Raw genomic sequence first — 26,404 nt, 5'->3', positions numbered from 1 at the left:
TTGCCTCGTTGCTCTGGCTAAAATCTCCAGTAAATGTTGAATAGAAGTGGCAAAAACAGACATCTTTGTTTCCCAATCTTAATGGGAAAGCATTCAGTCTTTTACCGTTAAGTGTGATGTTAGCTATGGGCTTTTCGTAGATGCCCTTTATCAGGTTGAATAAATTCTCTTCCATGTTTTTGGGGTGTTTTCTTCATGAAAGGGCTTGGGGTTTGTCAAATGCTTTTTCCATGTCTAATAACAATGATCATGTGGGTTTGTCCTTTATCTGTTTATATGGTATATTACCATATTGATTTTCAGGTGTTAAACCAACCTTGCACTTACAGGATAGATCTTATTTGGTTATGCTAGATTGAATTTGCTAGTATTTTAATGAGGATATTTGCGTGGTATTGGAGTACTACTGGCTTCATAGAATGAGTTGGGAAGTGTTCCTTTGTCTTTTTTTTTTTTTTGAAGAGTTCATAAAGATTGGCATTAATTCTTTTTTTTTTTTTTTTTTTTTTTTAATATTTGGTAGAATTCACCAGCAATGCCATCTGGGCTTGAGATTTTTTCTTCATGGGAAGTTTTTCACTGTTAGTTGAAGGGATTTTTAAAATATATTTTGTTAACACTCAGTACTTTCTTAGACAATATCCCTTGTATCTAAAAATAGTTTTTAGTTTCCCTTGTATCTAAAAATAGTTTTTAGTTCATGAATGTTACATGTCTTTGTCCTTGAAACTCTGTTCTTAAGAAATCTCATGGGGGGCGCCTGGGTGGCTCAATCAGTTGAGTGTCCGACTTCAGCTCAGGTCATGATCTCACTGTTCATGGGTTCAAGCCCCACATCAGGCTCTACTGACAGCTCAGAGCCTGGAGCCTGCTTTGGATTCTTTGTCTCCCTCTCTGTCTGCCCCTCCCCACTTGCAGTCTGTGTCTCTTTCAAAAATAAACATTAAAAAAAAAAAAAGTATGGGACAGAGTATATACAATGTATGATAGAAACTCTAGGGTTTTTTGCTAATTGTTTCTCAGTATTTTCTCTTCTGTACTTTGTTTCATTGCTGCCTCATACTTGATTTGAACCTTCTCCCCAAAACATTAGTTAAGGCTCTCATTTTGTTACATCTAAAAGTATTTCAAGAGCATCACTACCTAGCCCCCCGCAAATGAGTTTGAACTCACTTTTTAAAGCAAAAAGATGGGGGCAGCTAGGTGGCTCAGTTGGTTAAGCATCCAGCTTAACCGGGTCATGATCACATGGTTGGTGAGTTCAAGCCCCACATTACTATCAGCACAGAGCTTACTTTGGATCCTCTGTCTCCCTTTCTCTCTCCCCTCTCCACCCCCACCCCCGCCCCCACTGCTCACGCTCACACTCTCTCTCAAAAAGAAATAAACATTTAAAAACAAACAAAAAGGTGTGTCTGGGTGACTCAGTCAGTTAAGCGTCCAACTTTGGCTCGGGTCACGATCTCATGGTTCATAGGTTCGAGCCCCACGTCCGGCTCTGTGCTGACAGCTCAGAGCCTGGAGCCTGCTTTGGATTCTATGTCTCCCTCTCTGTCTCTGTCCCTCCCCTGCTGTGCTGTCTCTCTCTCTCTTTCAAAAGTAAATAAACATTTTAAAAAATAATAAAAATAAAAACAAGCAAAAAATTAAATAAAAAGATGGCACATCATTTTTTGTTTTTTTAATATAATGGAACAGTATCACATTTCAAGTGAATGGAAGTGAAGAGTTATAGTCGAGTAGCTTCAAAATTTAGAAAATCAGTTTTCACTGGCTATTTACTTTAGGAACAGAAATTAATTATGTCTCATTCTTATCATAATGTGCACAGCCTAAAAAATATACGCTCTCTGAACAGACTGAAGTTCAAAGTCCCCAGGCACAACATTTATCAGAAATAATGGTCCCTGCTCCAGTCAACCAGGAGTTAGATGAAGAAATGTTCACGTAAGCATTTCATTGAAACCCTTGAGATGCACAGTAGTTGATACGACTTACTGGCTTCAACTCACCATTCTACTTTGTTTCTGAGTTGTACCCCTTTAGATACCTAATGTAAGTAGAGTCAGGCAGTATTTGTCTTTTTGTGACTAGCTTATTTCACTTAGTATAATATCTAAAAGGTTCTTGTGTGTTATAGTATATGACAGGATTTCCTTCTTCTTAAGGCTGAATAATAATCTATTGTATGTAAATGCCACATTTTTCTTCAGTCATTCATCTGTCAGTAGACATTTAAGTTGCTTCCACCTCTTGGCTATTGTGGATAATGTTGCAGTGAACATAGATGTAAAATATCTCAGGAATCTGATTTCACTTCTTTTGGATATATACTAAGAAGTGAGTCTTTTGCCCATTTTTCACCTGGGTTTTTTTGTTTTCTTATTGTTGAATTTTAAGAGTTCATTGTTTATTGTGGATATTAGTCCTTTATCAGGTATTTGTTTTCCATATATTTTTTCCTACTCTGGCTTGTCTTTTCATTCTTTTAGCAGTGTCTTTCAAAGAGCAGCAGTTTTTAATTTATGAAGTCAAACTTAACACCTTTTTTCTTTTGTGGATCATGTTTTTGGTGTTGTATCTTTTAAAGTTTTTTTTTTTTTTTTAATGTTTATTCATTTTGAGAGAGAGAGAGGCAGAGAGAGAGGGAGACACAGAATCCGAAGCAGGCTCCAGGGTCCAAGCTGTCAGCACAGAGCCCAACGCAGGGCTCGAAATCATGAATCGTGAGATCATGACCTGAGCCGAAGTCGGACGCTCAACCAACTGAGCCACCCAGGCGCCCCTGGTGTTGTATCTTTTTAGATCACCTAGATTTTCTCTTTTAATGTCTTCTGGAAATTTTATACTTTTACATTTCACATTTAGATCTAACATCCATTTTTAATTATTATTTGTGAAAAGTGTAGGGTCTTCCAAACAGAAAGCACCAAGCCTACATGGGTTCATTGATAAATTCTACCAAACATTTAAGAAAGAAATTCCGGGGCACATGGGTGGCTCGGTCGGTTGAGTGTCCTGACTTCAGCTCAGGTCATGATCTTGCAGTTTGTGAGTTCGAGCCCCACATCGGGCTCGCTGCTGTCAGCCTGTCAGAGCAGAGCCTGCTTCAGATCCTCTGTCCCCCCCACCTGCCCCTCCCCCACTTATGCGCCTTCCCAAAATAAATAAATGTAAAAAAAAATCCCTACAATCCCTTTCCGAGTATAGAAGCAGAGGGAATACTTCCTAACTCATTCTGTGAGGCTCACATTACCCTAATATCAACACCAGACAAAGACATTATCTCTCATGAACATAAATGCAAAAGTCCTCAAAAAAATATTAGCAAAATGAATTAAAAAAAGTATAAAAAAAATTATACACCATGACCAAATGGGATTTATCCCACATATGCAAGACTGATTCATTATTCGAAAATCAATTAAAGTAATCCATCATATCAACAAGGTAAATAAGAAAAATCATATGACTCTATCAAGACAAAATCCAACACCCACTCATAGTAAAAAAAGTAAACTAGGAATAGAGAAGAACATTCTCAACTTGATAAAGACTATCTACAAAAAATCTATTGCTAACATCATACTTAATGGGAAGAAACAGGAAGTTTTCCCACTAAGGTCAGGAACATGGCAAGGATGTCCTGTCCCCTCTTGCCACTCCTTTTCAACATCATACCAGCAATGCTTAGTTGCTAATGCAACTAAGAAAAGAAGGTAAAAGGTATACAGATAAGTGATTGCCAGGAGGAGAGGTGGATGAATAGGCATAGCACAGAGGATTTTTAGAGCATTGAAAATACTCTGCATATTATAATGATGGATATATGTCATTACACATTTGTCCAAACCTATAGAATGTACAACACCAAGAGTCACCCTTAAAGTAAACTGTGGACTTTGGATGATTATGATGTGTTAGTGTAGGTTCATTCTTGGTTTAAAAAAAAAAATTACCGTCAAGTGAGTGATGGTAATAGGGGAGGCTGTGCATGTGTGGGGGCTTAACACTTCCTAACCAAAACTGAATCTTTTTTTTTTTTTTTTTTTTTTTTTTTGGTATGTATAGGCTTTTGAGAGCATAAAAAAGCCAGTGGAAAATTGGGCATTAGCCCATCCAGCCCAGTGTTCTGCCTGTGACAATAGGGGTCATTTTATGGGAAAACAGAATAGTATATACTTCAAAGACTATATAATACTGTTTTGAAATGTACTTTTCCAATAACTGCTGAGGGCTTTTATAATTTTTTGCTTATTTTTCAGTATAAATTGCTGACATGTTCCTGTAACGATACATTAATTACTTTTTGATCTTTGCCCTTTTTGTGATCCTAGGTTGGTTCATTCTGGCTCTGGATGTCGATCACCCTCACTTGGATCTGACCTTACATTTGCTACTCGGACGGGCTCTCGGCAGGGCATTGAGATGCATCTCTTCAGAGTGGAGACACATCGGGATCTGTCAACCTGGACCAGGATACTTGTTCAGGGTTGTCATGCTGCTGCTGAACTAATTAAGGAAGTCTCTCTAGGTATAGATCCTGATGTATCACTTCTAGCAGTAGTTAAATGGAACTGTTATACTTTATTTTAAAGTAAAAACTATTAACATATGTGCCAGACTTAAAAATATTCCAAAATATGGCAGGCAGCTTAAAATTATCATGATAGAAAGAAACCTGGCCTTTCTGTTTCAGTAGTAGCCTTGTACATGGCTCATTCATAACACCCTATGTACAACATGGCAGTTTTGCTGTTCCTCATATTAATCTGTATGTGATAGTATAAAGATTCATTAATGAAGTACTAGATGCACTAACCCTCTATTTCAGAAGATTTGGTGTCTAAGATATGGATAGACATCCTTAAAATATAAGCATCTGGCAAGGCTTATGGCTGTAGAAAAATGAGGAATTTTGAGTAGGAATTTGTCTTCAAAAGTTGGAAAGTGTGTGCTCAGTACTTACTGAAATAAGCATCTAAAGGAAAGAAGCCTGGTGGTGTCTTTTCATTGTTGAAACGCCCTCTTGTGGCTAGTCTATATGGTTTCTTTTTTTTAATGTTTTTGACAGAAAGAGAGAGAGAGAGAGAGAGAGAGAAAACAAGGGAGGGGCAGAGAGAGAGGGAGACAGAGGATCCAAAGCAGGTTCTGCACTGATTAGCAGAGACCCTGATGTGGGGCTCAAACTTAACAAACTATGAGATCACGACCTAAGCCAAAGTTGGATGCTTGACTGACTGAGCCACCTAGGCACCCTTATGGTTTCATTTGTATATATTTGTGTGTATGTACACATATACATCTGTATAGATATTTCCAGATTACTTTCCATTTTAGCAAGAACAAAGAATAGTCAAAATGTTTGAGTTTCTAATAGGGTTTGAATTACTTTGATTATCTTGACTGCAAAGTCAGTTTATTTGATTTTGCCCCTCTTCTCTATGCATTTTATTTTATAAACATAGCTTTATAGGATTTTTTAGAAAGAGAAAATGTGTGAAGAGCAGAATGTCTTGTGATACTTATCTTTCTTTCCATTGCTTTTGGAAAGTGAGGGATCTCCATGGCTTTAGAATTTGCATAGGCAGCATTTCTGTGGGTCATCTTCTAAAACTGGCACAGCGACAGTTTTTTAAGTGTTGTCAAAATGACCTAATTCTTCAACTCTTTAGGACCTGCTCGGTACTTTCCTCACAACCACAATGATGATTCAAGTAATGACTAGTAAGACCCCACATTGGATTTTGACCAAGGCTACCATATCCACATTGTCTTTCTCACTTGTCTGTCTCCTGCCCATTTTCTCTTTGGAGATGTTAGTCACCACATTAAGGGCTGCAGGACTCTGGTTTTTGTCTTGGCCACAGAATGTGCTTTCTGGGTTGTGTCCTCAGTGTGAAGGTCTGCAATGCCCCGTGTTCCTTTGGGGAGCCCAAGAACACTCTTTAGGCCCTTGACTGGCATCTGGGATCACCATATCCTCTTCAAGGATCCAGAGAGATATGTTTCCCAAAACAAAGAATGCAACTTGGATTTTTAACATTTTTTTTAGTTTCATGTTGTTTTGTGTCTGACAGCTAAACTTGTGGCAGGAAATAAAAATCTGTCCAGTCCCTGGCTCACAGTTGTTTAAATGCAGATGGCTTGGGGAGAGAGAATAAGGACTGGTTGGGTCCTTATACTTTAAAATAGACAAAAGAAACATTTTTTGGTAATCTTGAACTTTTTTATTCTCATTCACAGCTGTATTTTAATCTTACCTTGGTAATACTTTCATTTCCACAATTCAGGTCAACAAACGTACTTGTTCATTACTGTATTTAGAGCTCTGTCAGATATATTAAACTGGCTGAAGGTGAACTGCTTTGATGAGAGCCCGAATTCCTTTCAGATGTGTTTTTGTATGCGCGTGCATGCACACACCTGATCTGTTATGTCTTAATATGTGTATGCTTACTGTGCACATCCACCTTCACGTATACACACACATACATACGTAAGCCAGCATGTCCTTCAGATGCACGTTACCCCTTTATGTTAAATTGTTGGGAGATTCAGAAAGGTTTATTTAAAATTATAATTATGGCACATTGTACTACATATTGAGATATCTGTGGCCTAAAGAAAGGAAGTTGACACGAAGAAATCATTTAAGTTCTGTTTCTTTGTCTCATGTGTTTCACTATGTTTTTATTTATTTATTTATTTATTATATAGTTTACTCATTTAGGAAAATGTTAGGGACTACCTATGAGATTTTACTAGTGAATGCAATACACGAACTTCATAATGTTCATTTAGCTTTAAACCTTTATTAGATTACAGTAGAATTGACCAGTAATCCTTCTGATACACAAAGACTTTCTCCTTCTAGCAAATGTGAACTTCAGGATCACTAGGCAGAGCACACAGTTATTTCCCTCGGGTGCATTAAGCTTTATCATTTTCCATCCTGTGAATTCCACAGGAATTCAAAATATGAAAATACATATATGTGTATAATTGTTTGAGCTTTAAGAAGTATGCTTTTAAAGGCTAATTTCATCATACCAATTACCTAAGCTTATTAAAATTTTTAAATCAAACAAGAACTACTACTAAGAAGTAGTAGACATGGGAAGAGTTGCATTAGTAAATATGTAGAAAATCTGCAAGAGGAGAAGAAAAATGAGCATAAAAAAATGTTTTATTTATTTTTAAATAAATAGAGAGCAGATAGAACAGACAGAGGGGGACAGAGGATCCAAAGCAGGCTCCATGCTGACAGCAGAAAGCCTGATGTGGGGCTCAAACTCACAAACCATGAGATCATGACCTGACCCGAAGTCGAACGCTCAACCGACTGAGCCACCCAGGCGCCCCAGAAAAATGAGCATTTTAAAGTATTTATATTGTTAGGACATATGACCAAAGAGTTTGCTTTATCCATGTTCTCAGTTTTATAAAATCGTCTTGAATCCCTTTTTATTCATCTACTGGGTAAATACTGATTGAGTATATACTCTGCTTTTACTGGCTATACTAAAATGGATACTGTAGGCATAGCCCCTGCCTGTGAATAATGAGAAGCAGAAAGAATAATGAGTACATATCAGAGTTGTTAGAAGTCATGAGTGGAATGCATGTTTCCTGTAACCCTAACACACACCCTTCTAAGGCAAGTTTTATCACCTCCATTTTTAAGATGAAGGAACTGGAGGGGTGCCTGGGTGGCTCAGTTGGTTAAGCGGTTAAGCCTTTGACTCTTGATTTCAGCTCAGGTCATGATCTCACAGTTCGTGGGTTCGAGCCCCACATTAGGCTCTGTGCCGACCGTGTGGAGCCTGCTTGGGATTCTCTCTCTGCCTCCCTGTCTCTCTTTTTGACCCTTCCCTACTTGTGCACATGCTCTCTCTCAAAATAAACTTAAAAAAGATGAACAACTGGGGTTAATGTAGGTAGGGCTTGAATTGGGTCTCTTCTGACTCCAAAACCAGTGCCTTAAGCCCCTGAATTTCCCCCTCTCAATGACTCATTCTTATGCCCAGATTAAACTCCTGGGAGACATATACAGTATCAGTTTCTCTTAATTCACTAAATCAACAAATATTTACTGTTTTATTAATTACAAAGTGCTATGTTTTGTAATGAGAGAAATAAAAATAAGTAAGACCTACTTCATGCCTTTGACCAAATAGCTATAAGAAAGGAACAAGGGGCACCTGGTTGGCTCAGTCCATGAAGCATGCAACTCTTGATCTTGGGATTGTGAATTCGAGCCCCACACTGGGTGTAGAGATTACTTAAAAAGAAAATCTTTTAAAAAGAGAGAGAGAAAGAGGAAGGTAAGGAGTCAAGTGATGGCATTTCTTCCAATAATGAGAGAAACCTGAAGTTTTAGAAAGGTTAATGGGAGAGATCTAGTTTAAAGGGAAATGTTGAAAATGCAGAGGAAGAAGGAATAATCAACCTTGGACAGTTTCTGAGACGGTGGGAATGGATGGGATCCAAAGCACAGTTGGAGGGATTGGCCTTGTCCCTGGAAGAGGGACAAACGGACAGAGAGAGGAGAGGATGGGTGGGTGTGTACATCCACATCCTAGCTGTTGAGGAAGATACTGTCTTATACACCTGACATCCCTGGCTTTTACTCCATACCTAACTCCAAGTGCAATAATAGGCTACTTTTATGTCTCACTTCTTAAAGTTATATCATACTTGTATAATAATGGGAAAAAAACAGTAATTTTTATTTTTTTTCCTAAGGAGCCATGAGTTAACCTCATCACCACAACCATCGCTTTAAAGAATTTTACAATATAATATTCACCGAGAAGCTAGAAGAAACATTAGAATTTTAGTTTGAGGATTTTCTGTGAAGTCTAGGACTGAGAATAATGGAGTATTACTGGCCCTCTCGTCCCAATCCCAATGTCTTATATTTACTTATTTAAATAAGGTTAGCCTAATCATCAGGAATTGTGCCCAAAAAACAGTATTAATGCTCTGTGCACAGTGGAATAGCCTGGAGAGTTGTGCTTTTTTTTTAAGTTTATTTATTTATTTTGAGAGAGAGAACATGTGCAAGTGGGAAAGGGGCAGAGAGAGGGGGTGAGACAGAATCTCAAGCAGGTTCCATGCTGTCAGCGCAGAGCCCAAAGCAGGGCCTGATCTCAAGAACCCAAGAGATCATGACCCGAGCCAAAATCAAGAATCAGATGCTTAACCCATTGAGCCTCCCAGGTGCCCCCAGGAGAGTTTTTTTTTAACAATACTGATGCCCAAGTTCTACCTCCAGAGATTATTTTTCTTAGTTGATTTATTTTTTTGAGAGAGAGAGCAGGGGAGGGGCAGAGAGAGAGGGACACAGAGAATCCCAAGCAAGCTCTGTACTGTCAGTGCAGAGTCTGACTCGGGACTTGAACTGACAAACTGCTATGTGAATTCCCAGGTCTTAGAGGGCCTCACGCTTGTAGCACCAACAACACTGCACTAACAACAAAACTGTGCTCAGGTGTTAATGGAACAGAAACTTTACCAGTGTTGAGAGAAGACATTTATTTGCCAATCTTGATGACCAAAATTTTTTTTGTCCTGTCAATTCAGATCAACCCTTTGAATTTTATCTTTGATAGGTCTGACTGTATGACTTTTGCCAACTATAGCCTTTGCCTTTGATAATACACACTATCTTTGTCCTCTTCCTAGATACCAACCAAACCATGTTACTGCCCCTGAAAGGCATTTCTGCCTTTGCTCCTTTGGTGGTTCCTTCTTGCTCACTTGAAACCTTCCCATACTTCACTGCCTATGCAGTTTGACCTATTCTTTTTTTTTTTTTTAATTTTTTTTTTTAACGTTTATTTATTCTTGAGACAGAGAGAGACAGAGCATGAACGGGGGAGGGGCAGAGAGAGAGGGAGACACAAAATCGGAAGCAGGCTCCAGGCTCTGAGCCATCCGCCCAGAGCCTGACGCGGGGCTTGAACTCACAGACCGCGAGATCGTGACCCGGGCTGAAGTCGGACGCTCAACCGACTGAGCCACCCAGGCGCCCCAAGTTTGACCTATTCTTTAGGGCCTATCTGAAGTGCCATCTCCTCCAGGAAACATTTCCTTGACTTTGGCCTTATTCATTCTATTGTTAGTCGTGTTCTATCTATTCTACCTCATGTGGTTAGGGATTTCATGTTTATGCCTTTCATTTATGAAGTCCTGGAGAGCAGGGACCATGCCTGTTACTTCTCCGGTACCTCACACAGCCTACTTCCAGCACAGGTGTTTAATTGATACTCTCACTGAATTAAACTGAATCAAATCAGATGTCGTGGAGAGTTATGGCCATCTCTTTCTCATCTCCATCAAGATGTGGATGCAAGCAACCAGAAAAAGATTTACTTGACGGAGTTCCAAGTAGGTTAGGTATTGCACATTCTCAAAAGAAGATTCTTTTTCCTTTTTTTTTGCAGTCAGAAGAATTCTTTTCCACTTGATAACTGAAGCAGTAACTTTATTAATGATGGCTTTTGCTTGTCTCCAACAGGCTGCACATTAAATGGCCAAGAAGTAAGACTCACTGTCCACTATGAAAATGGGTTCACTGTCTCCAAGGAAAATGGAGGTTCCAGCAGCATACTGTACCGCTACCCCTTTGAAAGGCTGAAAATGTCTGCTGATGATGGCATCAGAAATCTGTATTTGGATTTTGGTGGTCCTGAGGGAGAACTGGTAAGAGTGTCACAGAAAACCATGTCTACTCTAATAAATATTCTTTTGTTTTCTCATTGCTTCTTACCTTTTGTATAGAAAATTATGGACTGATAGTCCATTTGCAATCAGAAAATTGTTCTTCAAGATGTATTGGGTTTGGGCTTGGGGGGTTGTGTGTGTGTGTTTTCTGTTCCCCACATTAGGAAATTATTCCCTTTTTAAAAAAATGTTTTTTAACATTTATTTATTTTTGAGAGAGAGAGAGAGACAGTGTGAGCAGAGGAGGGGCAGAGAGAGAGGGAGACACAGAATCCAAAACAGGTTCCAGGCTCTGAGCTGTCAGCACAGGGCCCGATGCGGGGCTCGAACCCACGAACCATGAGACGATGACCTGAGACGAAGTTGGATGCTTAACCTACTGAGCCACCCAGGTGCCCAAAAATCATTCCCTTTTTAAAAAGTTTTGTTTGGGGGCAGCTGGGTGGCTCAGTTACTTTAGCATCTGACTCTTGATTTCGGTTCAGGTCATGATGTCACGGTTTGTGGGTTTGAGCCCTGTGCTGGGCTCACTGTTGCCAGCATGGAGCCTGCTTGAGATTGTCTCTCTCCCTCTCTCTCTGCCCCTCGCTCATATTCTCTCTCTCTCTCTCTCAAAATAATAAACTTAAAAGAAAAAAGTTTTGTTTGAATGGTATAAAAAAATACAGCCCTTTTAAGACACAGGCTTTTATCGAATATGAGATATAAAGTGCAAAAGCTGGTAAACTATAATAAATAAATTCTATCCATTGCTATTATTAGCAGTTGGTTGAGATAAGAGTTAAAAGTAAGAGAGTGACTTGGTCGCTACAGAAATTGTGATGATCAGAAAAAAAGATACATGGGTATCTCCATACAGTTATGCTCTTTTTTTGATATCCTTGTCTTTAAAAAAAAAAAATGTCAACAGGAATTCATGATTTCCCTTAGTGAACTACAGAGTGTGTTGAGTATACTTCAGAAATCATAAGTTAAGATAAAGGAGTAAAATAATACCTTGTCTCTCTTATCAGTTTTCAGCCAGTAGTTCAGATTTTATACATGAACTATTATGTCTCTTGACACAATCACCATAGGTGGAAATTTGCAAAACAGAATCTTGAAATTTTATAACTGAAAGAGATCTTAGAGATAATGTAGTTCAACCTCCAAATAAGAAATTATGTCTAAAAATCTTATTTTCAAAGATAAACCTTTAGGAGACTATGATTGGGGCGTGGACCAGGGCTTTTCAAAAGCCTGAAGCATTAGAGAGAGTTAAATGCTTCTATTAAATTAACCTATTAAATTATTATTAGCAGTTGTCATTAAGCAAGCCAGGTGTTAGAGCAATCCTGGCTATATAGTTTGAAATTTTTTTTTAATGTTTATTTATTTTTGAGACAGAGAGGGACAGAGCATGAGCAGGGAAGGGGCAGAGAGAGAGGGAGACACAGAATGTGAAGCAGGCTCCAGGCTCCGAGCTGTCATCACAGAGCCCGACGCGGGGCTCGAACTCACGAACTGTGAGATCATGACCCGAGCCGAAGTCGGACACACTCAACCGACTGAGCCACCCAGGCGCCCCTGGCTATATAGTTTTAATTCCTGCTTTATACTTAATATATACAAAGTTTAATGATGAAATTAGTGCTCTGTAATTTATATTTTGAATCAGGTTTTACTTTTCTTTAAAAGGCATAGTTAACAAGGTCCAATTCCTAGTCTATGTATCAGTGCCAATGATTGACGAATCACTTGTTTCACTTAGCCTGACGCCAGGTCTCCTTGTTCATCTGGTGTCAGCCATCCAGATTAGACACTTGTGCTAATATAGCTAGCCCTTCTAACGAGCCTTGGGAGCTCTCATTCCCATTACAAACCTATGAGGGATGTCAAAAATCATACCCATCCATAGTCACATTTCAGTTGATTTCACCGTGATTTCCTCCTGGGAATATAACCATAATGAATGGTTTCCATATAGGATATTCCTCTTTCTTTTACATCTTCTACTTTTTAGTTCTCTCTACCAGGCATAGTGGGATCTGGTACACCACCAGTCGTATTCTAATTGTGATGTGGGAGCTCACACCAGCATTTAATTCCTCCACTGAATGATCTTACTTCAGAGTATACTTTCATTTGTGGCTTTAAGAAACTCCCAAGAATTTCTATAAATCTGGGACATTCTTAATCCAAAATCTTCTTAAAAAGTAGAACATCACGTCCAAATTTGCTTATTTTGTGTCTGTTTATTAAAGCTTTTGGGTAGGAGCGGCTAGGTGGCTCGGTCAGTTAAACATCCGACTCTTGGTTTCTGCTTGGGTTATGATCTCACAGTTTGTGGGATCGAGTCCTGTGTCAGGCTCTGCATTGACATTGCAGAGCCTGCTGGGGATTCTGTCTTTCCCTCTCTCTGCCCCTCCCCCAACACACACTGTCTCTGAAAATAAACCTTAATTTTTTTTTTTTTTTTGTAAATAAAGCTTCTGTGTATGGTAGTGCTAACTGATGCGCTTTCTCCACAGACCATGGACCTGCACTCTTGTCCGAAGCCGATTGTATTTGTGTTGCACACGTTCTTGTCAGCCAAAGTCACTCGTATGGGACTGCTTGTATGAGCAGCAAAAAATCAGAAAAGAGTCTTGAATGTCACAAGAAGTATTTCCACCTCAAAAAAAAAAAAAAAAAAAAAAAAAAGCACAAAAAGAAAGCTCTCTCTCCTCCAGCACAGTGCCTTGACAAGGACCTGCAAATCACTGCTGAACAGTAACCATGTTTAAAGAAGAGCCTGCCTTTCACAAGCTACCTTGGCCAGAAATTCTAGTACTCTAATAAGCTCCAACATGAAGCTGTTGATTGACTGTATAGTTTCCTAATGTGGTTTCTAAGTAACTAGGTTTATTTCCCCTGTTAAGAAGGATGGCTCATTGTGGGGTTTCTTTTGGGACGTAATCAAATATCGAAGAGTTGTTTTCGTTTTCTTCTTCCTACAGGATTTGTTTCAAGCTTAGCCTTGGTCTCTTGCTTTATTTGACCATCTCTTCCCAGGTGCTAGTTGGCAGCAGCCTGTGCTTCTTGGCCATTCCAGATAGGTCATACATTCTGTTGGAGCTGGCTGTCATTTATTCCTTCCACCCTAGGAAGTCCTGGAATTGCACACCCAAGTGTTCTTCCATGTGTCCTGGCTCTCCTGCATCCCACCCTGGCCATCACTTCCCATCACATCACAAGCTTTGCCACTCATAAGTGCTAACTTTAGGACTTAGAACTTGCAAATTTTTATTTGCCTTGCCTTCCACTTCTTTTCTAGTGGTAACCAAGTTGGAAGCCACTGATTTGAAAGAAGAGTTTTGCTTGTTTTAGATTTTTCTGATTTATCTTTGGTAGGAGCCAGGGAATAAGATTTATTTTAAAAGAAAGTCCTCATTTTAGCCTAAGCCATTTTTTATTGCTTACCAAATGTGCCTTTGGTTAGGGTTAGTGGAGCTTTATTAGTCACTATATGAATAACTGGATATCACTGCCATTCCAGGGAGATAATCCATCCTAGTTTTGAGGAATAGTCTTTAAGATGGATTTCCTGAGTAGTATCTTTTCTAGTGGGCAGATCTCATTGCGGAAGATAAATTCTGGAGAGCCTGCTTGTTTAAAGAGTAGACTATAAAGGCAGCTCTTCACAAACATCATGTTGAGTTGCTTTGGGTTTTGTGAGCCCATGCAGGGCCCTGGCCCTGGCCCTTTGTGGAAGCAGATTGGTATAGACAGGCACCTGCTAATTCAAGACTCACTGTTGGTGTAGTAATGCGTTCGACAGCGGGCAGGGTGACGAGACCATGGAATAGCTACCTGGGTTTTGCTAAGCATTGCCAGACATCATCTTCAGGACATAGTAGCAGTAAGATTGCTGATTTTGTAGTATTAGAGAAACACATTCAGCTTGTTTTTCCTAATTATGAAGGAGGTATATATCTGAAAACATTCAAAATAATATAAGAGCTGTCTAAAATGTCAAGATTACCACAGTCCCCAGATCTGAAAGAGAAGGTAATATTGACTTGGATGTTCTCTGTGTTCTCCAAAGAAAAGTCTATGCCGAGCTCTCACTAGATTTATGAGGTATGCCGTAAGAGGGTGTGAGCTCTTTGGAGAGTGGAGGAAGGTAGCACTCCAAATAGGAAGGAAAAAAAACCCACAATCATATGGAAAACACGAGCTATTTGGTGTGAGTGCCGACTGACCTAGGTAGGACATTTGAAAGAGCAGACTCATGAACAGAGTTTGAGTTAGACATTGTAACCCCACTGTTTTCCCTGTGCCCATAAGTCGGTCCTCCTTCCCCTTGTGTACGGTGAGAATAACCACATGCACAGGCTGTTCTCCCCCCAGCTACAGTTCCAACAATGAATGATGTGGTCCACTTAAAACTGGAAATTGACATCTACACTAGAATATGTGTTTCAAGGGCTTTTTTTTTTTTACGTTTTAAAGGTTCATAAACCTGTATTTGGCTCCAGCTGAAGTAAATTTGCAAATAGGGAAGGAAAAAAAATATCTTGAAGGTCCAGCTATGATTTCTGGAAGCAGAATTTCAACACATAATACCCTCAGATAAGGGAGCTTAGACACTTTGCAGTGAGAGCATTATTAATCTGAAACGTTGCACATGCAGTCACAGACTCTGCAGCGAAGCCATTTGGTGGAGGTTTTCTTTGTTAGTGTGAAAGGCTAAGCCACTGAGAATATTTTCAGGGGGAACTTCTGAGCCACCCTGCTCATCACTTACACGAAAAAGAACTCTAAGAAAGGTGTGATGAAAATGTGGGCAGGAGAAGGAAAAGCATGTGAGCCATTTTGGCTCATTTTGTTCCAGCTTAAATTGTCACCAAGGTCCATAAGGTTTTTAAATCTTTTGAGTCTTAATGTGAAATGAAAATGTGTGGGAGATTTCCTTTGACCACTAGCACCCCCGAGAGCAAGAGCCTTTAAGCTGCTTGTTTAACATCAGCAGCTTTCCACTCGTGGGTGACCAGACTGTTATTCAACTAAGTGTGTTTGTGGAACTTTCAAACCACAGATGAAGAGCTTTTTACGGATGGGACAGCCTTGATTAATATGTATTTTGTATTAAGATGCCAAAACATGGCAAATTATTTTCAAATGATAACTAAAAATGGGCATTTTTGATATTTCACATCTTTTATAGAACAGCTTTTCATTTCTTTTTCATTTCGAATTAGGAAAATTGTTGAGAATGTTGTGGGCTTGCCTGTGTAGAACGGAAAGGAACCTGCAGAGTAGTGTGTGTGCCTTGTTCCAGTGGATCGCTTCCTGTGCCCCTCGACCCCCCGCCTCCCCCCCGCCCCAGACCTGGGGCTTAGACGTCTTCTCCATATTCCACACAGAAGCCTAGAAGTAGCCACCTGGTGTGTGAAAATTCTTCCTTCTCATTCCTTAAAATGTCTCCCTTTCCTCTCCAAAAAAAGAAAGAAAAGGAAAGAAAAAGAAAAGGCTCAGTCATTCTTATTCTGAAAAAGGTAAGTCCTTTCCTGAAGTTACCAAACAAACCTTACCTAGAAATTAGTATCTATTATTTTATATGAAGTAATACTTAAATGTATGTTTATACAGTATTTATTAGATAGTTCGAACTGCAAACTCACCTACCTAGTAGACAGGTTCAGATTACATATTGGGACCTGTACAGGCAATCAAAAATATTACCTTATTTGTCATTCACCTATTTTAAAGCCATGTTTGAGCACTTTTTAGGCTAGGTGAAGTCTGACAGTGCATGTTTTTATCAGCTATACCCTCACAAACTTTGTTATTGAACATTATTGGATGGCAGGAGAGATTGAATTATTTATTTCTTCTCTAATCTAACCTACCAATCTAATCTAACCAACAAATGATTAAAGTTGTCCCTGATTGTTTTCCTAATTTATCTTCCTAGGCAGGATGGTAACCAAGCTTTTTTCAGTTGATTAGATGCACTTAGCTAATAAACTAGAATTTATTCTTAAAAATAAAATTAAGCTGTGTGGAATCTGGACAAGATTATGTTTCTCCCAGAAGAAGTTTTCGCTGTAAATGGTTTTGATGGACAAAAGTGTGACCACTTTGAGAAAAGGTTATGATGAACTTTTTTTTTTAATTTTGTGAGAACCTCCAGGTCTTCTTGTTTATTAATTTATATGCACGTGGATATATTTGTATGTTTTCAGAAACATGGAAGAATCTCCATATTTTTTAATGCAAATTTTATTGTACGCTGCTATGCAAATTCTATTAAAAGCCCTACCTACTTAAAAGTTAAACATTTTTGAAGCTTTCAGGGAAGACCTGTAGACTTAAGCACTTTCTCTGCTGTTTTGTATCTTGGACACTTACGCTGAACTGTTCTTATTTTCACTGGTTATAAGCTATTGATTGTACATAATATTTAAACTGTCCAAATATCCAGCATACATTTCCTTGTCGCTGCCATCCACCATTGATGGCATGAATGAATGGCTGGTTAGAAAGCCAAAGGTCATCTTTTTTTAGTTGATCATGAAGAAGTGAAATGTCAGATCTCTTTGGTCTCAAAGCAAATTGCTCCGGTCAGATCAAACATCTACCCAAGGAAAAAAGACTTCTTTAAATTGGGGATTCTGCTTAAACTTTAAGTTGAATTTGACCATAATCCGATTCATTCTTTTTGTATGTAGATCTCGATCAGGTCTATAATATGCCAGGTGGTATTATATTTTATCTTAAGTTTGGAAATCTCTTTCAGTTAAATTTAAGATGTTATTGCGGTTTCCCCCCAAACCCCCTCCTGAAGATGAAAGCATAAGAATCTGCCATTTGCTGCTGTTCTCTCTCTCGAGATTGCTTGGTAATCTAGAATTAGTTTGACTTTCTGCATACTGTCTTTTAATACTGACAGCAGCAGTCCCCCCCTCCCTCTTTTTTAAAGCTGTCTCCTTCCCTGTGCTGGGTGTATAGACAATAAATGTGTATGGCAGACAGTTACAAAATAATCATGTTGTATTTCAGGATTATGTGGTTTTGAGCAGTTTAGCTACTCCTATGGTGTACTGATAACTGAAATTTACTTTATGCTGGTAATAGACTACTTAGTGGCAGATTTGAAACCATTTCTCTACAACACACACAACACATCTGGCAGATCAATGATACAAGTTCATTCTATCAAAGATAGAATTTCAAGTTAAAGTAAGGTAACCAAAACTAGGCTCATGGGGCACACCTGTACATCTGTTGTCTTTTTCTTTTTTTTTTTTTTTTACACTAGCTAAACCACCAACTAGACGAATGGTTGTTATGTATTAACTCAACAAAACATGTTAACGAGATTTCTTCTTTTGTTTCAAACTGATAAACTTGAACATAAACTTCTTTCCACCTCTTATTCTTCCCACTTCAGGTGACTGAACCAAAGTATATTTAAGTTTTAAAAGTGAATCTAAATTTGATGTAATTCATAAAGAAGGCCGTTTGCAAATGATTGCTTGCTCTCTAATGAATATTTGATTATATTCAACAAAATCCACCATCTGAATTATAATTCTTGAATTGCTCCAAAATAGATTGGTTGAAGCTAAAAAGCTATGCTAGAGAAGCAATACTTTATTATATTGTAAGATTAGCTACCCTGATAGATTTCTAACTTCTGAGTCCTCTAAGTACCGTACTCAGTTCTGTTATAATCTTAGCTCCATGCGGTTGACGCAAATGCTTTGTTTTAGTTTTTGAGCCCCTCTTTATGCCAGTCACATATACACCTTTGGAACCTGAATGTTCTGTCACCTCTTCCAAAGTAATAGAAGTCTTTTATGCATAGACAAAAGGTTCTTTGGGGGCCTAGGGAAATTCTGACACTGCAAGGCTAATTAACGACGCATTAATTCACGTATTCCATGTACTAAGCAGTTATTAACACACAACTCTTCACAGGCTCTCTTCAGGGTCCAAAAGAAAGTTCCTGCCTGCAAGTAGCACATAATCCATTATTTCTCAATTACACCCTGCCATCTGTTTATCAATCAGTGGTTAAGTAATTAACCACTTCATACTTTTACCAAAGTACATCTGCAGTCCAGCTACGCTGGCTAACTGGAAAATGTTTAAAATGATGCTTGGTCTTTGGTCCATGCCAACATGAAAGAACTCCAAGCACACTTAAGTAGGTTAGTCTTTTCATTATGCCTAGTTTTTTAATGCAAAATTAGACTTTAGTGGGGCGCCTGGCTGGATCATTCAGTGGAACATGCTACTCTGAATCTCGGAGTTGTGAGTTTGAACCCCATGTTGGGTGTAGAGATTACTTAAAAATACAAATCTTAAAAAAAAATAGACTTTAGTTTGGGAAGGACAGTGTAGAACATCCTTAGGAAGATAAATCTCAACAACAACAACAACAATTAAGCTCTATTACCCAAAGTGGATCAACAGGAAAGCCTTTTTATTTTTTTTTTAGAAAGGTTTTTTTTTTTTTTTTTTTTTAATTTTTTTTTTTTTAACGTTTATTTATTTTTGGGACAGAGAGAGACAGCGCATGAACAGGGGAGGGGCAGAGAGAGAGGGAGACACAGAATCGGAAACAGGCTCCAGGCTCTGAGCCATCAGCCCAGAGCTTGACGCGGGGCTCGAACTCACGGACCGTGAGATCGTGACCTGGCTGAAGTCGGACGCTTAACCGACTGCGCCACCCAGGCGCCCCTGGAAAGCCTTTTTAAAGAAATGCTTCTTGGGGCACCAGCGTGACTTAGTTGGTTAAGCATCTGACTGTTGATCTGGGCTCAGGTCATAATAATCTCACGGTTCGTGAGTTCAAACCCCACGTCACGCTCTGCACTGATGGTGTGGAGCCTGCTTGAGATTCTGTCTCTCCCCATATCTGCGCCTCTCTCTCTCTCTCTCTCTCTCTCTCTCTCTCTCCCTCTCAAAATAAACTTTAAAGAAATGTTTCTTTTAACTATAAATAGCAAAGCTGAATATTTATTTCATCTACCCCTATTTCTAAATTGTGCTGACCCATTCATTTCCACACTTACACCCTTTAAATGTCTCATTTGTTGGAAGTCCTTACACATGGTAGATGGTGTGTCCAATTGAAGATATTTTAAACCTGGCAAAATTCCACTTATTCTAGAACACTCTGGCATTCAAACTCAATAAAAAGGACACCTCAAGGAAACGAGAGGCTAATTGAATTTTTTCATAATTTTCATACAGTAACAGTCCCTTCCATCCAGCTTGCCTTCAGTGTGATGGCCTTTACTCTAAACCTACACTTCGACAATCAGGTGCTAACGATTATATGGAAATGGAACCAGCACATAAGTATTGTGGTGTAAGGGTCTATTCCTCCTAAGTTGGAAGAATTGCTTGCCTTCTATCTTAGTCCTGTTCTAATGGGTGTTGGTTATGTTTTTCACCTCTGTTTTGTGAATTACCTGGATTTGGGAGAGAGGAAATGATTTCAACTAAGTTTTGGGTTTGGCACAATCATCATTCTCAGTGATATTCTTCACACCTATAGCAAATCTACCCTTATTACAAGAACCCATTTTAGTTTTGTACTTTTTTCTCCTGCATAAGACTCCAGTATTATGTTTACAATCTGTTGGATGTCTTCAGCATGATAAGACCTTGGTGCCCAAAGAATATTTCCCTTTTGGTACCGGATCCAAGATCTTCTAGAAGATAATGTGGCAAACCACTACCTGTGAAGGCCTATTATGGCTAATCTGTGCAAATTCTGATTATACTCCCTTGTGTGTATTTTGTTCCACACAACTTTAATTTTTGTTAAGTATTAAGACTTAGAAGGCTAGAGTAATGCTTCTACAAAAAATTAAAAGTATGTGATATTCTGTTTTTTTCTTCTTTTTAGAACACTGTATTTAAACAGGACTTCTTTTTAAGTGTTGTTTAAGATTTAGTTCTCAAATCATCTGGTATCACCAGGCTACCAAATCAAAACTTATGGCATAAAACAGGGCAGTATTTGTGTTCTTAATAATAATAAAAAAAGCTTTATGTGTACTCAATAAATATAAATGCATAGACAACACTTCCCCTTGAGTTGCACATCAACATATATAGCGTTGTACATTACAATGAAAATTTGTAACTTAAGGGTATTATATATATAAATACATATATACCTTTGTAACCTTTATACTGTAAATAAAAAAATGCTTTTAGACTTGTATTTTTTTTTTTCTGTTAAAATGGTTTCAAACCTACAGGAACATTTCAAGAGCGGTACGAAACAAAGATCTACATCCTCTTCACCCAAATTTCCCAATTGTTAACATTTTATATTTGTTCCATTATCATCTCTTGTCTTTTCTGACATGATGCTCTATCACCCTTAAATTCTCAGTGTGTACCTCCCAAACATAATGACACCGTCCTGTATTGCCACCGTCCAGCCCTCCCCACCAGGAAATCAACACTGGCACAACACTACCCCCCAATCCGCAGACCCCATTCACATTGTGCCCATCGTCCCAGCAACCTCTCCTTTTCCTTTCTGGCAAAGGATCCTATCCAGTATCACATGTGGCGTTTGATGGTCATGTCTCATCAGTCTCTTCTGGTGCCATTTTTAAGCAGATTTAGGGCAACTCCAAATTCCTAAAAACCTAGTTGTGGTTCTAGTTCCATCACTGACTTTCACTGACAGGAGCTTAATCATTGGATCAGTCTGAGCTTTATTATACTTTGAGTCACACAGAGGAGGGGAGATGGTTTCTCAGGAATCATATTAGGAATCATCAGTGCTCCATTTATTTGGGTGTCCATTACTCACTTTGCTTGAGATTTTGGCCTGGCCCTACCTTCCCAAACTGTTATTCACCTGAACTCAATGTTTGTTCCTCTTCTTCCACACCACTCTCGGCCCCCATCCAAGGGCTCCTTAACCAAGTTAAGAATCTACTCCTTGGCATGAGCCCTAGAATGCTGACGTTTGTATAGTCTGATCTTACTAGGCTGTATTAGCTAAGCAAAGTTGACTCACTGGTCCAAGCTCAGGTTTACCACAAGTGCCACATTGTCAGCATCAGCAGAATCCTATCTGGAAAAGTGCTGTGCAAGAAAGTGGAACTGTGTATTTGCAAGTCAATGACTCTCTACCTGAAGTGTGGGAGCTCTAATGTGTGGGAGCTGAGAATCTGATTTCTGCTCTAGGGAGAAAGTTAGAATAGGAAGTTCTTGATCTGATTCAGATTTAGGAAGCCTCAACATCTTCCATGTGCCAGCCCACAAATAAATGTAATGCCTTTATTTCCCCTTTCCCTCTTCCACTGACTCCTCCAACCCCAGCAATGGCCACACCACTGCAGCACTGAGGGGTTCTCAGAGTCTGTTTTCAAGGTATCCTTTAAGGAGAAATGGGTGACCAAGCTGCCGTTGGAAGCAGCTTCCCTCCAGGATGGGGAGCTTCCCCTGAGAAACTCTGCTTTGTCGGCAGGGTCAGTCTGTGTACTTCAGGCTCTTGGAACACAGCAGCTAAGCAAGGGTCCCAAGAAAGCTGAGTAGGCAGAGCAAAGAGAACGTGAGCACAGAGCCAGTGGATCTCAAACCCAGCTCTTGCCATGGGCTGAATGTGTCCCACCAAATTCAAATGCTGGACCCAACCCCCCACGCCTCAGAATGTGACTGTAGTTGGAGATAGGGCCTTGAAAGAGGTGATTCGGTTAAAATTAGGCCGTTGGGGTGGGCCCTAGTCCAATCTGACTGGTGTCCTTATAAAAAAAGGGAAGCGTGGCCAAAGATAAGGGATGCCTGTGCATACAGTAAAGACCATGCAAGGACACAACAAAAGCATCGCCATCTATAAGCCAAGAAAAAAGACCTCAGAAGAAGCCAACCCTGCTAACACCTTGATCTTGGACTTCCAGCCTCCAGAACCATGGAGAAAATGAGTTTTTATTGTTTAAGCCACCCGACCTGTGGTATTTTGTTAGGGCAGCCTTAGCAGACTAACACAGCCCTCCTTAATTGTAGGGACTTGTGTTTTGATTCTGTCTTCCAACTTGTGCAGCCCTGTCTAGTGTGGGAGGTTAGTATGTTCTCAATTCTGCCTCACTCTCATCTGTCAGTTAGGGTCCCTTATTTCTTCTTAATGAATTCATTATTAATACATCCAGCAAATATGAAGTGAGTCCCCTATCAAGCCCTGAAAAAGACCCAGCCCTGCCCTCTCAATGATTTAAAAAGTCTGGGCCTTGGGGCACCTGGATGGCTCAGTCGGTTAAGCCTCCAACTGCTGGTTTCGTCTCAGGTCACGATCTTAGGGTTTGTGGGTTCGAGCCCAACATTGGGCTCTGTGCTGACAGCACGGTGCCTGCTTGGGATTCTCTCCCTCTCTACTTCCCAGCTCATGTGCGCATTCTCTCTAAATAAACAAACTTTTAAAAATTTAAATAAATAAAAGGGCAGTGCCTTTGTCAGGTGCATAGCAGCAAATAAAAGCCTCCCCGCTCAGCTCTGTTAGTGTCTGAAAGAGCAGTGTTCAGGGTAGAAGCTGAGGAGCCATGACTTGTACGTGTGTGTGTCTCCCTGTGTCACCCAGGCTCAGCAAACCCTGTCCTGCCACTCCTGCCATTATCCTGACTCCACCGTCCACAGACACGCTCAGCACCTTGCTTGGCCTTTTGGTTCCTCAACCTCCTCGTGTATGACGATGGCCCTTTCACCCCAGCTCACCCATCCTCCCACTCCCACCGCCGCCCCCTAGACTGTTAGTGCTGGAACAGAGCATCTTCCGAAATCAATAACTGAAGCATCTCTCTCCAGTGCGTCCCCACTGTGACAACCCTTCAGTCTATTGGGTCTTTAACTAGTCTACCCACTCTTTCACCTTCTTGTCGGTCCCGCAACTTTCCCAGCTCTGATTCCACAGCCTACCATTGCGGCACCACCCTCACCAAAACCTGTGAATCCCTTGCTCCTCTGTCTTCATAGCAGCCACCTGGGGGAACCCAGCTCTCTTCCTGCATCTGCCCGAGCAGCTGACTCCTGGGGAGAAAAATCCAAGGCAAATTGGTACCTCTATACATTTGTAGAGGTTGCCAGCCTTTACCAGGTATGCCCTTAACACCGCTCACTTTGGGTTCACTTGAAAGGGTTTCAAACTGTGTTCACTCTGCTCAAACCCCAGGCCTCCCACCTCTGTCTCTGTCCCTCTCGCAACAGATTCTCTTTCCTCCTAGCTCCCTGAGAAAACCGCAGCCACCCAGAAGTACCCTCCCAATTTGTTATCTTCTGGCTGACCTAGGTAGGCATCTGTTTATCTTCTTCCCTGCACCTATCATGTCTAAAGCCACTCCTCTTACATCTGTCTTGATCCCATTCCCGTTCATTAGCCTCCTCAACTAGATTCCTCCTATTGGATTTTTAAATATGCTGAACTCTTCTCCCATTAAAAACCATCACAAATTCCTTCCTGGACCCCTCAGCTCCTGCAGCTAATGCTCTAGGGCTCCCTTCCTTTCCTCCAAACTTCTTGAAAGAGTTGTGCCCCCTGGTGACCCGCTCTCACCCGGCCCACTGTGGTATGGTTTCCGCCTCCATCACTTGACTGAAACATCTCTGGCTGAGGTGGTTGGTGTCTTCGTATTACCGTCTGTCTTCTCAGCTGCGTTAGACACTGTGCTCCCCGCTCCTCATCCAGCACTCCTTCCCTGGCTCTCAAGACACTCTTGTGGCTATCCTCCAGCTGTCTTTCTGAGCTGCTTTTGCAGGCTCATCCTCCTCTCCTTAGTCGATAAACTTCCAAGCTCTGTCCTAGGCTCTCCCCTCATCTCCCCCTGCATTCTGCTCTTCCCTAGGAGATCTCTCATTACCACCTATACCCGCACGTCTCGCAGATGTACATCTCCCACCTCTTTTTTCTGACTTCCAGAGGCATATGCCTAACTGACCCTTGATGTTTCAAATGCACCTCAAATTTGTGATCTTCCTCCCTCCTCCACCCCCCTGAGCCTGGTCTTTGTTCAATATAGTCTCTATTTCAGTGTTGTCACTATCTACTCAGGCTCTGAGGCCAGCAACCCAGGTGTCATCTCCATCCCTTCCTGCCCCTTACCATACCCCAAATCTAACCCATTTGTGTGCTTATGATCTGCCTTCCAAAATCTCTCTATTCTGTGCATGTCTCTCCATGGCCCTGCCCCTAGTCCAGGCTTCCCTCATTCTTCTGGACTATAGCAATAGCTTCACATGCTATAGTCACTCCATCCTTGCAATCTCTTCTGCATACTAGAGCTAGAGTTACCTTTTCTTAAATGGAACCTTTCCTGACCACCTATCTTATGTAGGTTGCCTGTTAGACACTCAGGAGCTTTCACACATGGGCCTCAACACACTTACTACATCATTTTTCCTGATGAACATCATCTTCTCAAACCGTAGGCTGCCCTCGACCTGTTTTGATCATTGCTGTATCCCCAGAAACTATACTGAAGTTTACCAGGCTAAAGCCCCCAGCTTTGGAGGTTTAGGAAAGCCACATTCCCAGGGCGGCTGATTGGCTCGGTTGGTAGAACATGTGACTCCTGATCTCGGGGTTTTAAGTTCAAGCCCCACATTGGGTGTCGAGATTACTTTAAAAAAATAAAAATCTGAAGAAGAAGAAGAAGAAGAAGAAGAAGAAGAAGAAGAAGAAGAAGAAGAAGAAACCCACTTTCCTAAAGAGAAAAGTAGAAGGGCTAATATTAAAAAACAAAAACAGGGGCACCTGGGTGGCTCAGTTGGTTGAGCATCTGACTCTTGATTTAGGCACAGGTCGTGGTCTCATGGTTGGTGAGTTCAAGCCCCATGTGGGGCTCTGAGCTGACAGTGTGGGTCCGTTTGGGGTTCTCTGTCTCTCTGCCTCTTTCTCTCAAAAATAAATACATAAACATTTAAAAAGAGGAAAAAGTCTAAAATCAAACAAGAATAAAAACAGGGGTGCCAGGCTGGCTTAGTAAGTGGAACTTGGAGCTCTTGACCTTGGGGTCGTGAATTTGAGCCCCACGTTAGGTGTAGAAATTACTTAAAAAAATAAAATCTTTTAAAAAATAAATAAAATAATAAAGATAAAAAAATAAAATAAAATAAGATAATAAAATAAAATAAAATAAAATAAAATAAAATAAAATAAAATAAAATAAAATAAAAAGCTGGCTTTAGACAGAGCCACCAGCATTATAATAATACTTAACAGGCTGAATCCCCCCAGTGTGGGGTACGCTGTGTTTACATTAGTTAGCTCATTCATTCCCCCCAAAAGCCAGACAAGATACTAATTTTAGTACATCCTCTTAAATATCAGAAACCCGAAGCTCTGGGAAATTAGGCTTATACTGTGCAAGAAAAACTGACCTACAGGCGCTATTTCACAGCAATGGGGTCTAGGACTTGAGGTTTCTATTCCGTCCTGACTCTGGCCACGCCCCGCACCCAACCCCACCCCAGCCCTCGCTGGGCTCCCCGCCCCTAACACACCCCTAACACGCCCTCCGCCCGGCCCCACCCCGGACCTCGCCGGCACAGACGCCCGGCCTCCGGGAGGGCTGCCTGCAGTGCCGGCTGTGGCCGCTGGGGGGAAGTCGCGCGGCTCGGGCCCGACCGCTCTGGGCCGTGCTCCTCGCTCGCCCTCCGACTCCGCTCCCGCTGCGAGCGG

The 26,404-nt window shown here is 40.5% G+C and overlaps 1 protein-coding gene across 1 annotated transcript in view; it reads left to right on the top strand.

The window, feature by feature from the left end:
- SNTB2 (syntrophin beta 2) overlaps window positions 1-19,189 on the top strand; it is a 106,177-nt gene extending 86,988 nt beyond the window's left edge. Inside the window, exons 5-7 of the mRNA XM_030297761.1 lie at window positions 4,338-4,534; window positions 10,526-10,710; window positions 13,242-19,189. Coding sequence (XP_030153621.1) covers window positions 4,338-4,534; window positions 10,526-10,710; window positions 13,242-13,334 — 475 coding nt within the window. The 3' untranslated portion in view covers window positions 13,335-19,189. The remainder of the gene's footprint in view (window positions 1-4,337; window positions 4,535-10,525; window positions 10,711-13,241) is intronic.
- The last annotated feature ends 7,215 nt before the right edge of the window (window positions 19,190-26,404 follow it).

Source organism: Lynx canadensis, chromosome E2 (assembly GCF_007474595.2).
Source record: "Lynx canadensis isolate LIC74 chromosome E2, mLynCan4.pri.v2, whole genome shotgun sequence".
NCBI classification, from domain to species: Eukaryota; Metazoa; Chordata; class Mammalia; order Carnivora; family Felidae; genus Lynx; species Lynx canadensis.
The sequence above is the reverse complement of the archived record's forward strand: the minus strand, read 5'-3'. Positions and strand labels throughout refer to the sequence as shown.